The following is a 14,215-nucleotide window of genomic DNA, read 5'->3' on the forward strand; positions in this document are numbered from 1 at the left end:
ATGCCTCATCTAGCAACATTAATAACACTAAAGGTATGGAAGTATGCTTCGAATGAGCTAGGTTGTACAAAGTGTCGTCTGAACAAAGGTTTTAATACCTGGTCATTCACCAGGGGGCGGGGGTGGGGGGGGGGGGGGTTTCGTACACAATAATGTTCAATCATCTGAGAAGGACTTGAAGCATACTGACAACTTAACCAGGAGGAAGTTAAATGGGAAGAGAGATGGAGACAAATAGAAATACAGACCAGCAGACAAGCAGGCAGGTCAGATAGACACGACAGAGCCACAATCAAACATTGAGGGTCAGCAGATAAACAGGCAGCCTGATAGAAAAGCAGACATGGCTGTGTGGCCGGCTGAGCAAGCGGACTCACTCACTGTCCTGCAGCCAAACTGCAGCAGGGTGACTTTGGGCCGTCGTTGGACAGCGTAGGGAGCAATGTGTGTGTCATTTTGCATGTAGGCCTGTATTCAAGAATAGTTTGATTCATACAGATGGAGTGCGTGCATGTGGAAGTGAGGCCTGAAGAGATGAGAAGAGGAACGGAGGGTGACCTCTCGATGTCTCATCTCCTAATCATCTGAGAGGATCCTTGAGTTTAAAGGATGACACAAAGACTCCCACAGGGGTTGTTTTTGTCAAATGTCGCCTTGTTCTTTTGTTTAGAAGTCATAATGTAGCTCACTGCTCTGTCTTTGAAAGACCTCAGACCATCACGTAATGTCCAGTCCATCCGTAATGACTAACCGACAAAAGCTCGGTCGCTGATAGCATTTTGTTTCTGGAGTTTTAAATGTTACTCATCTACTGTGTTGTAAAATGCTGGAAAACTGATTTGGATCTCAATAAAATCATGAACGCAAACAATCGGCATTGACATTTCATGACTTCACACTCTGCAGAAAGACTTTTACAGGTCCGTAACTTGCCAATTTTCTAACATTTTCTAAGATGCTTCCTGGCATGGTTATAGGTAAAATAGAGAGTTTCAAATTAATACATAATTAAAATGAATTGCTGGTAGTTTATTTTAGTCAGTAGCAGGTCACCAGAACATGCAGAAATGGGAAATTTGTCTTCAGGGAAACATACAATTCAAGATATATAGAGAACATTTCAAACAATACATTCATGATAAATTAATATTAACTTGTGCTTAATCAGAACTTTCCTAAAGCGTGTTTTTCACAGGTTTCCGTGCTTGTTGTGGTACACCTGTAAAAAATGTACTTTTCATTAGAAAATGTGCTTCTGCATCTGCATGCACATATTGAGAGATACCGTCAGCCCGACCCTATCTCCAGGCAAGAACGTCCGTAATGGACAATGCCGCAAAACGCTGGATTACGTTTTTTTAAATTCTCACAGTCTGGAATATCTACGCATAGCATCTGCATTATGGTTAAGGTTAGTGTAAGGTGTGTTCGGCGTGCAATGCTCAATCAGTGAAGTATTTTTTTTAAGGTTAGGGATCTATTATGGTAATTGCTTTAAAAAAAAACTAATTAATTGCAGGTCTGAGACAAGATGCCAATCAGAGAAGTCAGATGTGCCACACGCCCATTCACCACCCCCACCATTACTACACAAAGGGCACATTACTTTTTGTGTTGGCACATTGACAATGGACCTAAAATCGTAAGTTGCAAACTCATCCAATGTGGATATTTCCTCGGGATGCTGGGCTGCAGGAAGCCACACTTTAAGCTAATGCTGTCTGATTAGGTGTGATGCGTCTGCCTGCTGGTGAAACTGCTGCTGCACTGCTGATGTAGCTTAATAGGAATGAATCATAGGTGGTGTTGCTTGGTCACATACAGCACACAGTAAACAGCGTCAGTATTGATAGGTACTGAGTGCAGAAGCTCATTCCTAATCTAAGTGTGTGTGTGTGTGTGTGTCTTTCGGTCTCATTTTGCTCCTCATCCTACTCACTTGTTTGTGCTCATTTGCAAGATCGAGTTAGAAGCATGAGACATGTTTCTGCACAGAGGTCTGTGTGCGTACAGTTAAATAAAAAGAGGGAAGAGAAGAGTTCCCCGGGGGCTGCAGGGGGCTGTCACGTCTGAAAAGCTTGTAGATCTGATTAAAATATCTTGTTCAGTGAAACTGCATACATAACACACAGCGACTACTAGGATAAAGTGAAAGTTGGGAAATCTTCAAGTTTAAAGGATAAGGCTTTTATGAGTATTGACTAATCCCAAATCCCATCAAAGGGCCGATATAAATCGTAAAAGAAAAGAAAAAATCGCAGTATTTTTTGGCTTCCCTACAGTCTGTGGCTCTCAGGGACTCATTTTAATCTCAAATTGGGTGAGCGAATGAGTATTGACACTACCAGTCACATGTCATTTGTTTTTGTTTCTTGAGAAGGCCAAGTTTCACAGACAAAACGGTTCGAAAGGGGATAACGGTGAACATTTCAATTTAAAGACACAGTTGTCGGATATAGGGGTACCAGCCAACAGGGCACCGCTATTCTGTCATGAAGTGACCACTAATGAAGTGTTGGTGTCTCGAGGGGTTGTCCCATTTCACAGGGCAAGATTTCAACCATCACCCCTTGTAACTGTTCTGAGGGTAAAGTCGAAAATGAAGGGACACTCACAACAGCGGTTGGGTAAAAATAAGAAATGGGATTGGCCCTTGTTAGTAAAGAAAGCGCGATAGAGATAGAGAAATTGTACAGGGCTGCCAGTCTTCTCTCGAAACACAATATTGCTAGAGCATTTTAAAAGTTTCACAAATTCAAATCACTTCTGTGAACTCCATCTTTATGAGAAAGACTGGAAATCAAACATGTGTGGGGGGGGGGGGCTTTCTATTCTCAAAGAATCCATCTGCACAGAGATCATGACTTATATAGCATCACTTCAAGGAGCATTGCAGCTGAAGGCACTTTGTCCCTTTCCACACACACAGAGAAAACCTCACACCACCACAACTGGACCTCGGTGATGAGATTTGATGAGACCGCTTTGGGTGAACAGTAGGAATGTTGCTCAGAGTCCCGTACATGTGAAGACAATCGTTAGATGCCCACACATCTGATTCCCAGTATACTGTGATGGCCCGCAGAAATAAGGCACCGTCAGATTATATAAATCACGAAGGAGGTGTCACACAAATACACACACGCACAAACACACACACAGATGAACACGTAGTGCTATCCAGTACGTGGGCGGGAGCTGTCATATCCACTGTTGGATAAGCAGCTGAAGGTAAGGCCAACTTCAGATCTTGAGATTCTTTGGTGAAGTCGTGAAGTTAAACACAAAAGGCTCATGGAGCTGTTTTAAATATAACTTCATTTCCTTGAGTTGGACATTGTGTTCTAGATAAGACACACTGAAAGTAGATGCAGCCCTTTCTCTACACTCATTCAGTGAGACAGAGAAGCGTCAACGACGCAATCGTTAGACTCAATCGAGAATGACAGAGGTCCCTCCCTGAGATACACACACACACACACACACATCTCAAATCCATGAAAGTCATGTGATGTTACTGGTCAGCGTGAGGGAGGAGAGGCTCTCTTTAATTAAGATACGTCAGAACATGCAGCCGTGAGCCAAGTTGAAAACATTCCTGCAGATTGAGTCATTCCCCTTCGGCCTCTGTGGCTCCACAACACTGCTGTCACAGCGTCATCGCTGCATGGACGTTCAGCTTGTAGCATAAGAGATGATGATATTTTCTATCTCATGCACAAGAGAGAAGTTATCATGTGCAGCGTGTCGGTTTTGTTGTGAAGACAATTAACAACCGTATCATTCTTATTAGTACATGATCGTCAGCGCATACCTTTGCACGACTCCAACGTGAGTACAGAGTGCAAGGCCTCTAATGTGTCATCATATTAAGCTTCATTTAACACTTTTATCATATGTTTTGTATGTAAAATCAATGCAATATTTATTTATGTACTGTATATTATTTAACATTACCTTTAAGCAATGCTGATGTGTCATCTGTCTTTAGCTGTAGACTCGCTACGCACCCACTCCTGGCAGGTTGATGCTAATGTTAAATAATGCAGTGTCATGTGATGAGGCGAGTACAGTACAGTGAATCATTACTTATGAGAGGCAATTACCCACACCAATATGAAGCCTGTTGAGCCTGTATGAGTGTGTGTGTGTGTGTGTGTGTGTGTGTGTGTGTGTGTGTGTGTGTGTGTGTGTGTGTGTGTGTGTGTGTGTGTGTGTGTGTGTGTGTGTGTGTGTGTGTGTGAGAGGAAGGACGTTTTATTTGATGTATGTTTGTCCCTCTGCTGACCTCCTCACTTTACATCTCATGTATCACTTCTTCCTCCCTATATGCACCACCGGTAGCAGATAGAGGATCGCGAGATTTATAATAAGGCGAAATAAAAAACGACTTCAGTCACACAAAATGATATCCACTTTTTCCAATCGTTCCCCTTTTCTGATGTAATATTCAGCAGCAGCGTTCCATTTTCAGGCTTCTTAAAAATAGCTGACTGAAATAAAATACTCAGGTTTAAATGGAAACCACTGTTTTGGGGAAATGTCCTCAAAGCTCATGGGGATACATATCTCTTGACAAGGGTTTTGCAAGTAGAGTGCCGCTGCACCAGCTTGCCCAAGACTCGTCTGACAGGCTCATCACCAATAAACACAGCAATTCAGCACTTAATACCTCTGCACCCTCGCTAATTAAGCTTCAGAGCGGCTCCCTGTAGTGACGGCAGAAACTGGTCGCACGGCTCCTGTGTTCACTGCAAACACGCCATTAATCACAATGCTCTCTAAACACTGTGCCAGATATACACTCACAGTTCGGAGGCAAGGCACAGAGGAAAAAAAGGAGACGCACATATATGCATTTACACATATTGAACGTGTTAAATGCATTGTGCTGACCTTTTAGTGTCCATGTCATCATCTTTCAAGAATGCTGGCAACAGGAAACAAGAACAAAATGTAGCCACACAGACAGTCTGTGTGATGATTTTATTTCATTTTCTCGTAAAACGATGGTTGAATTGAACATGAGTCAAAGACAGCATTTAGTAGCTGTTCTGGAGCTTTTGATCCATATCTGAAAGTAACAGATGAGAAGTCCTCAACGGATTGTTTTCGGCGAGTTAAGGCAAACAAGCTGTATAAAGACCACTGACATATTATCACCTTACTGTGTTGGAGTGGAAAACTCATTTCGAGTTTGAAGACCAATAGTCATGTCTCTTTTTTGGGTTCAACGTTATTTATACAGGTTTGCTGTCACAAAAATACAGAAATCCGAATGCTTGAGTAGACAGGACATGAGTTTAACCCCTTCCCCCATCACCAGGGCTGACAATTAGAATACAAAACTGCAATTACAAAAATATACATGTGTCCAAAAATAATAGTAAACAGAAATAAAATAAATATATATAAACAAAATACATAAATATATACTGAAAACAACAAAATAAATGTAAATAAATAATAACACTGATGATATTAATATGATTCCACAACCAATTTAATAGAATTAGTGACATTTATAGCTCTTACAGTCATGCACATAATCGCTGTCATAGTGCATTGCTTCTTCCCTTTAAAAGCTATAGTGCATCCATCAACAGTTGTGAAAAACTGATTCATGCTGGAGATAGAGTTTTTCAACATATGTCAAATGATGACCAGATTTTGTCATATTTCTCCTCTGATACACGTACCTAACCTTCTCTATTTACTCTCTTTTATTTGGTCACTAACAACTCCTGAGGGACATTTCCAGCTCTTTAGTTGTTAAATGCTCCACTCTGTTCACCAGCTATACTTGCTCACCAGTCTGCAGTTTGGTGTTGGGCAGGTGGTGCACGGTGGTTTTTCAAGCTTTTTTTTAAGCCGGAAGCGATGTTGATGAGAGCAGTGACAGTGAACCACAACAGTGGGCTGTGAAACCAAAGAGTGAGCTGAAAGACAATGAAACACTCCGTAGAGCTGGATGGGAACAGATGAGAAGTGACACGGTTTATATTAAAGGTAGTCATTTGACACATTGTTAATGTAAATTCATTGGAGCAGCTTTAAGAAGCCATCTGCATGAAGATCATGCGATTAGACTGAATTGCTCCAGAAAGTACTTTTTTCATCATATAACACAAAAGAAACACATGATTATTTAAAATGCAGATCAATGCAGATCTATGCAGATCAATCAACGCATCAAAAAAGAGTGTTGACATACAGTAAGCTCGTCACATTACACTGTGCAGCTGTAATCACCCACAAACACACACATATACTTAAACATGGTGCCAAGAGGATATATTAATACCCTTCATGAGATATTCATGAAAGCTCAGATAAACCTTTACAGTGCAGCAGGCCGTTACATAACGCCTATAATTCCCTGTCTCTTATACAATGATGCTCCAGTTTACAGTTTAAATCCCTAAAACTGCGTATGAGTCGGACCGAAGCCTCGACTACCTTAACAGATGTCTGCAGGCTGCTCTAGATAGTGAACTGCAGGTAATCAGATATCTGCTCTCAAACCTCTCTGAGAACTGATTCATGTCTCTGTTTTGTATTTATTTTAGGTATATGTTTTTTTTATTCTTGGTGAAATTGTGTTTTTATAAATGACAGTGGGGATGATGCACTGGTCCTAAACAAATTAGGGCGACGTTTATGATTGTGAAAAGGTACAACACATTTTTTTGGATGATGCTGATGAGAGAGGTATTCATGAAGAATCTTTGAAACAAATATCTAATGTTGAGTCTTTACAAATCCTCAGATAACATTTCAATGAATAAATCCCCAAACTTTACTGTTTTCAAAACAAAACACCATTACCAACAGCAAACTGGACCCCAGTGAAGCACATTGGCACAGTTTACACTGCATGTCTATATTGGACGGCATCTGTGTTTGAAACCTGTAAAACTATTAAAAAAAAGTTTAAAAGAAACATAAAATTGTTTACGTAGCAAGAGTTTTAACAAGGCTGAATGAACCTACTAAGAAGATTTGGATACGATTTTTGTTGCTGAATCTGAAATGGTTCATAAAAGGGAGAGAAAACAAACAGAATATGTAAAATCTAAAATCTAAATACTGAATCATTATTGTCTCGTGATGTCACATCTTAATGGTGACTGATCATCCATTTATCGGAAGCCCAGATCAGCAAATGAAACCATTTTACCATAATTCTGTGGCCATGCAGCTCATTGCTCTGTGCCGATATTAAAATATTGCGGCATCCCATCTCTCTACATGGCTTAGTCTTCGAAGGATGCCGGTCTATTCAGCTGTTCTGGTGTCAGCTTTACCTCTGCGCAAATAGGTCGAAGGGGGAAGGGAGAGACGATGAAACTGAACCTGGATCTGTAGCTCCTGGTACACCAGCAAAGATCTCGCGTGGCTTACATCCCACCTCCACTGCTGCTGCCAGAGAGGAGAAAGCAGGAGGGGGTCTCACTCTGCCGTTATCTCTGGTTTCTGAATTTTTTAATTTAGCACCTTTATCAATAATTTGATCTTTAGGTTATTTTAGAAAATAAGTTGCCCAACTAATTAGTCTTCATATCAGCATGGCTTACATGCTGAGAGACTATTTCAGCTCGTTGCACGGCTCTATGCAGATGTCGATCGCTCCACCACTTGGGTCCAAACTGAAATATCCCCACGAATTGCCATGAAATTTAGTACAGACATTTATGTTCCCTTTAGGATGAAATGTAATAACTTCGGGGATCCCTTCACTCCCTCTAGTGTCTCCATCAGGTCAACATTTTTATTTGTCCAATACTTTGGTGTATGAACAAACACCCTTGGAGTGCCTTGGATGTCTTTCTTTGTTGTAGACTCCAAAGAACACTTTTGTTCGTTGAGTGACCAAAGAAACAAAATACTTTTATTGATTTGTTTTATTTATAAAGCAAATATGCACACCACATTATTTCACCTGACTTTAATACACTTACATTGTAAAAAATAAAAAAGGAAATAAAGGATCAAATAGAAAATGTTACAGAAATGTTACATCAGGTCAGGCATAGAATTAGATGGCTAACGACTAATACAATTTGCATTTATGTTCTCTTTTCAAACAGAGTGGCTCATGATCCTAATAGAGGATCTTTGTTACTACGGCTAGGCTGCACTCTCTCCTCCCTCCCCTCCCACTCCCTGCTCTTCTCTCAGAGCTCGAGCCTCTCTTCCCCCTCTCTGCCTTCACGAGTTCTCCTCTCCAAACCTGCGCGAGGCGGCCACTGAAGCGCGAGGCGATTCCCCCCTCTCCCCCGAAACACTTCTGTCAACATGTCTACAGTTGTAACCTCGACCAGATTCACAGACGAATATCAGCTGTTCGAGGAACTCGGAAAGTAAGCGACCGCCGCTCTTGTTGCATTCAGTGTGTGTATGTGTGTGCACGTTTGTCTCCTCTGCTGCTGCCATTGTGCGCGTTTACTTCAGTGTTGACAAGGCAGGAGAGGGGCTGTCAAAAACATGGAAGGGTAGGATAAGCGCCTCAGCAACAGCACGCTGTGAGCAGGTTTCCTGTTAGCACTACAGAGGCTCGTGTTTAGCCCTGGGTGTGTGTAAACAAGGCGTATAGCTCCATTGTGGCTCCCTTTTTGTAACCCGAAAAATGTGTGAAGCATCGGCGTTGAGGACCAACTTGTTTGTCAATTTAGCTGCAGGTAGCACGCGTCGAAACCTCGTTTTGCACGCACCCCATCCTCCTCGCGCTCCTCTTCAATCATTCAGCTCTGTGTTTTTTTTGTGCATTTCTAAGCAGACTGCAGGGCTACTGTGTGTGTGTGTGTGTGTGTGTGTGTGTGTGTGTGTGTGTGTGTGTGTGTGTGTACGCACACACAAAAAAGGAAAAATACTGTGGCCGTTGCACATTTTGTCTATGCGCACCACACACATGTACTGCAATTGAGGATTCAACCATTAAAGGACACACATGTTGCAGTGTGTATCCTGGCTACGAAGCCACTTTGTAACATCTAATGTGCGTGCGTGTGGCTAATGGATCCGCTCCACCGTCTAATACAGCCGACAGCGGGACTTTAAAGGAGGCGTCTGTGGAAACAATGCTACGTTAATTCTACCTTTCAGTAGCTTCACTCTGCTGTACTCACGTTTCCTTCCTGTGAACTAATGACTGGGTCCTTTCACAATGACCCCCCCCCCCCCCCTCTCTCTCTCTCTCTCTCTCTCTCTCTCTCTCTCTCTCTCTCTCTCTCTCTCTCTCTCTCTCTCTCTCTCTCTCTCTCTCTCTCTCTCTCTCTCTCACGCACTAGTAGCCAGGACCTCTTCTCACATCTCGCACATATAATATCAGACTGTATTAATTATGCATGTGACTTCCCTTTCCCCTCTCTTTAGGTGTATGTGATTCATGCTTGACCCCTCTGTGTGTGACAAGTTCATGCACTCTCCGATTGCCACACACAGACGTGATGGAGGCTTTTATGTTTTCAAGTGATTCCACTGATTTGTTTCTTTTTTTTTTTTTGTTTCCTCCTCCAGGGGTGCCTTCTCTATCGTCCGCCGATGCATCAAGAAGTCCACCGGCCAGGAGTATGCTGCTAAAATCATCAACACAAAAAAGCTCTCGGCCAGAGGTAAGCGCAGCGGACAAGGCATTGTGTCGCTCGGCGTTTGCGGTCGAGGAACAAACGTGAAGTTATGCGAACTGAAAGCTGACGACGGCCAGGCTGCTGTAGCCGCTCGGTGGTGTCTGTTGGGCTGCGGGTTCGTGAGTTTGTTTTCCTGAAGAGCAGCGATCACAGGCGCTCCGTCCTCTCCATGTCAGCTGGGATTCCTGAAGAGCTGGAGTCCTTTTTGGCAGAGCTGTGCCGTGAGGTTCAGTGGCTCTTTGGCAGCTGTCTGCAAAACCATTTTTGGTTCGTTATGGTTACCGTTGGTGCTTTCTCATCAGCTCCACCTCAGCCTAAAATATCCTCCGCTTTCACAGCAGCTCGTAGGAAGAGACGGCGGAAAGTTGTTGCTTTAATAGTGTTGGCCGTGGTTTGTGTTGGCTGTGATAACGGCGTACTCGCACAGCTGTGCGTTTGATTTCCTTGAAACCTTTTTTTATGGGAGGGTGTAAATTTGTGTATCTGTTGTGTAAAATTCACTGCAGATAAATGAAAACATTCATAGATGTTATGTTGCTCCTTCAAACGTGGGATTTTAAAACACGCCAACGTTACTAAAAACAAGCCAAACTGAGCCAGAAACACGAGCAGTCAGAGGATCAACCCCCCCGATTAGCCAAATTTACTGAGTGACTTCCTGGTTCAACTTTGACCTACTGTAACATACTCACCATACGTGTTCGTGCACGCAGCTTCCTTTAGCTCCGTGTTTGTGCCTCTTGTTTTCGAGTCACAGATGCTTATAGATATGCGACGATGAAACACATAAATTGGGGTTACCGTAAGTATTCCGGGCAATGAGGGATTGTTGCCATTAGGGCTGCCATTTAAAATAACAAATCACGTTTGATTGTATTCAAACTAAAGTCTAAGTTGCTCACACTAATTCAATCACTACTCATGTTGCCTATTCTAAGATTAAATTGAGTTTTGGGCTGCCTGCTATTTCTGCATGTATGTGACTTTCGTCTGGTGTAATGTGGTTTCCATGTTCCGTTGCGGTCTCTGTTGCCGCGTTTGAGTGACAAGCTAACATTACAAGGCAGTTTCCTTCACAAAGTCAGCTAACAGCCAGGCAGTGCATTTGAAGGGATGGCTGAACGGATTATCACATATTTTATACTTGTTTTATCCCACTTTTAAATATTAGTTGGGATTTCTGATAACGAGTGACTGTTAGAAATGAAGCTAAACTATAACAATAAGTTGCAATAACCTGGATTTGTGTGGTCAGTTCAGAATTATGACGTTTGTATGTGTTTGCGTTCACATGCAGCAGTTTAACACATGTTGAAATATCGCCGCCTGTGCTTCAGTCTTTGTGGCAGATTTGTTGTCGTTGTCATTAGTCCGCCTGTTGCTCTGCCATGTGTGTCATGGCGTTCCTCCTGCCATGTCGCATGTGTTTGGCTTTGCACATGAATTCCATTAATCCTTCACTGTGCGTGCGTGCGTGCGTGCGAGGTTGCATCAAAGGTTGTGTGGTGATATGAAGTGCAGATCGGTGCCAGTTCTGGACCGATCCGGCTGCTCTTTTCTCCGGGGATGCAGAGGGAATTGCTCCGTCTGAACCTTCTGTTTCTCTCAAAAACCCTCATTCTTATGTTGTTTCCTCCCTTCTCTGTAAACAAAAGATTGATTTGAGGAAAGATCTTGAAACCTGCATGTGTGTGTGTGTGTTTGTGAGGAAGGCTGCGTTGGCAGTGGTCCGGAGCTAGTAACCCGGCAACAGCAGGGGTGAAACTCCTCATCCCATAGGCTGTGTGTGTGTGTGTGTGTGTGTGTGTGTGTGTGTGTGTGTGTGTGTGTGTGTGTGTGTGTGTGTGTGTGTGTGTGTGTGTGTGTGTGTGTGTGTGTGTGTGTGTGTGTGTGTGTGTGTGTGTGTGTGTGTGTGTGTGTGTGTGGTGGTCAGAGTTATCACACAAACGCATAGACGACTGCTCTTTTCTCACTTGAAGCACAGTTGCACACATTCCCTCTCACCCACTTAACGGTTCTCACTCAGCCTACGAGGCCTGTCAGTGAGTACAGCTCCTCATTGTGAAATACACACACACATTAGTTTCTCCTTTAGTGCTCGTTGTCCTTAATCAGAGCTGAAATGTGCTGGTGCTGTCAATATGCTGTTCACAAACACAAGAAGCAACCCGCTCCACACACACACACACACCATGCCTATAGATCTGAAAGAAAGGCAAGGAGTGTGTCCCTAGGACAGGCACCTTGTGTTGAAGAATGATTCTGGTTAATTATAACTCGGGTCTTCTTTTCGTAGTTGCGGTTATTGTTCTATTTCATAAACCACAAAACACACTACATCGTGATCGTGTGCGGGATTAAGCCGTATTCTCTTCAGCTCAGGGAGGGCACATTGGCTGGCGGTGAGCTCAGCGATTACGGCTGGGTCATGTCGCGTCACATGCAGGCGCTCCAGCAGATACTCACACATGCACACGTCCACATAGAATCTATCCAACAGTAAATCAGTAAAGCCGCCTACCAGCACCTCTAAAGTTCACTCATTAACCTGTTATATCTTGTTTGTTTAATCTCTACAAATAACAAAGAGTTAAAATCACAATGGCCCATTTTACTGGGGGTTCATTCTTGGCCAGTCACAGTAACTTCCTGGAGTCTCTTCCTCCCCGCAAAACGTCGAACTGTCATTTTAAACTTTAAATACTGTCTACTCGGATGTGTCTGTGTTCCTGCAGTCCAATGGTTACTGATTGTGAAAGCTGCTGGTACTGTATTACTGTATTTTACAAGTGACCGTAGCATGAGTTTACAGAAGTAGATACTGAGCGTTGTTGTGAGCTGGAAGCAGCAGTGATGGCTCGATAAGTCGTGGGAAGCAGAAGTTAAGAAGGGAAGTTATGCTCATAAGTTTATGGTACATTTACTTTGGTGGCGGAGGGCTCTCGTATGCTTCGTGCACACTCTGGTGATAAGGGGAGATTGAAGGAGACGGTCATTTTTTGATGAGCCAGGACTTCTGCACATCTTATGCAGAGGCTTGAATCCAGTTTGCACAAAGATTAAGTACCAGAAGGTTTCGAAGGTATTTTCATATCTCTTTTCTGACAGGATGTCTGTTACAGTAGCTCATCTCATTGTGTATGAACCAAACCTCGTATATCTACACGTATATTAGCAAGTCAGCATTTGCTTTTTGCCCAGTTAGCTTTCATCTGCACATTTCCATTTAAGGGAGCTCACTGTCATCACTGCCTCTTTCATCTTCTGCTTTTACTGCGTCCACTGATGATGTTGCAGTACTTTTTCGAATAAATGTTCTGGTTGAAAAAATAAATAACACAATTCAACAAATGCATTTGGTTTTTAGAGCTTTTTTTTGCCTGCTGTGGAGGGAAACGACACTATGAGAGTGAACCAGAACAGTGAAGTTGTGCGTGAACAGCCAACAATGAGCTGAGAGTCGTGAGCTCAAACCACAATTTTCCGTCCTCGTGTAAAAACATGGCTGTAGGGGTGGCCGATATATCGAGTATACGCGATGTACTGCAGCTCGTACGGATGAGCGTCTAAGAACTGACTTCAAAATAAAAGCTTCCAGTGAACATGATTCACATTCAGTGAATCAGTCAGTTTGACTGACAATAATAAATAAATTAGTAAAATAAAAATAACAAAATTAATTCATATTAAATAATAACCAACATGTGTGCTGTCTCTACGGGCTGCGTTAAAGGAGGTGTGTTGCTCCAGGTACCAGTAAGAAGATAAAACACAAGCTATAGGGAAGCCGGTTATATTTATATTGCCATGGCTAACACCGCACAGTAGTTTATAAGAAGATATGAACTGTTTTACAACTCTGCAAACAGATAACAACGACGAGCATCCCCCACCCCACATTTGTGAGGTAAACAATAGAACCGGCTGGTTCACTCTCTGAAGTAGCTTCTTGGAATATGTACCTGCACATCTGATTGACTAAAGTAGTCCCTTTCCAGATGTCACTGCTTTGCATTGCTGCGGAGGATCTGCTTCATCTTCTTGCTGGAGCGTGATGAAATGATTGAAATGAAGGTGTCTGAACACGGCCTCTCTTCCCTGACCTCTTTATCACATTATGAATCCTTCTAGGTGTCCTCTGCACGTTTTAAAATTATCTATTTGGCTGCAACTAATTATTGGTTTATTTACCAATTATTTTATCTATTAAGTGTTTAATTATTTGGTCTTCAAGAGATCATAAAATTAGATCCACAACATTTTCCCAGAGCCCATGATGACGTTTGTTTTGTCCGACTAACGATCCAAAACCCAAGAATATTCAGTGTTCTATCACAGAGGACAAACCTGCCAACACACTAATAATCGAGCCCCTACACTTGACTTTAGACAAGTTTGAATTTTTAAGCGCTGTAATACAGAAATGACAAACGCTTCTCAAGTGTGAATACTCTCTGCATTCCTCAGCAGTTAATTGAATATCAGCAAATTGAATTCAGGCACAGTATTGAATGTAGGTCACCGGGCTTTTGGCGGCGCTCAGAGCCCAACACGCATTCACTGTAGTCATGCAGTTACGTAGTAAA

The 14,215-nt window shown here is 42.6% G+C and overlaps 1 protein-coding gene across 20 annotated transcripts in view; it reads left to right on the forward strand.

Moving 5' to 3' along the window:
- Positions 1–8,196: 8,196 nt before the first annotated feature.
- Positions 8,197–14,215, forward strand: part of camk2g2 (calcium/calmodulin-dependent protein kinase (CaM kinase) II gamma 2) — a 48,961-nt gene continuing 42,942 nt past the window's right edge. For all 20 annotated transcript variants that reach the window (XM_079280234.1, XM_079280252.1, XM_079280236.1 and 17 more), the window contains exons 1-2: positions 8,197–8,363; positions 9,520–9,614. In XM_079280234.1, the coding sequence (XP_079136360.1) occupies positions 8,299–8,363; positions 9,520–9,614 (160 nt within the window). In that variant the 5' untranslated portion in view covers positions 8,197–8,298. The remainder of the gene's footprint in view (positions 8,364–9,519; positions 9,615–14,215) is intronic.

Source organism: Melanostigma gelatinosum, assembly GCF_949748355.1.
Source record: "Melanostigma gelatinosum genome assembly, chromosome: 12".
Taxonomy (NCBI): domain Eukaryota; kingdom Metazoa; phylum Chordata; class Actinopteri; order Perciformes; family Zoarcidae; genus Melanostigma; species Melanostigma gelatinosum.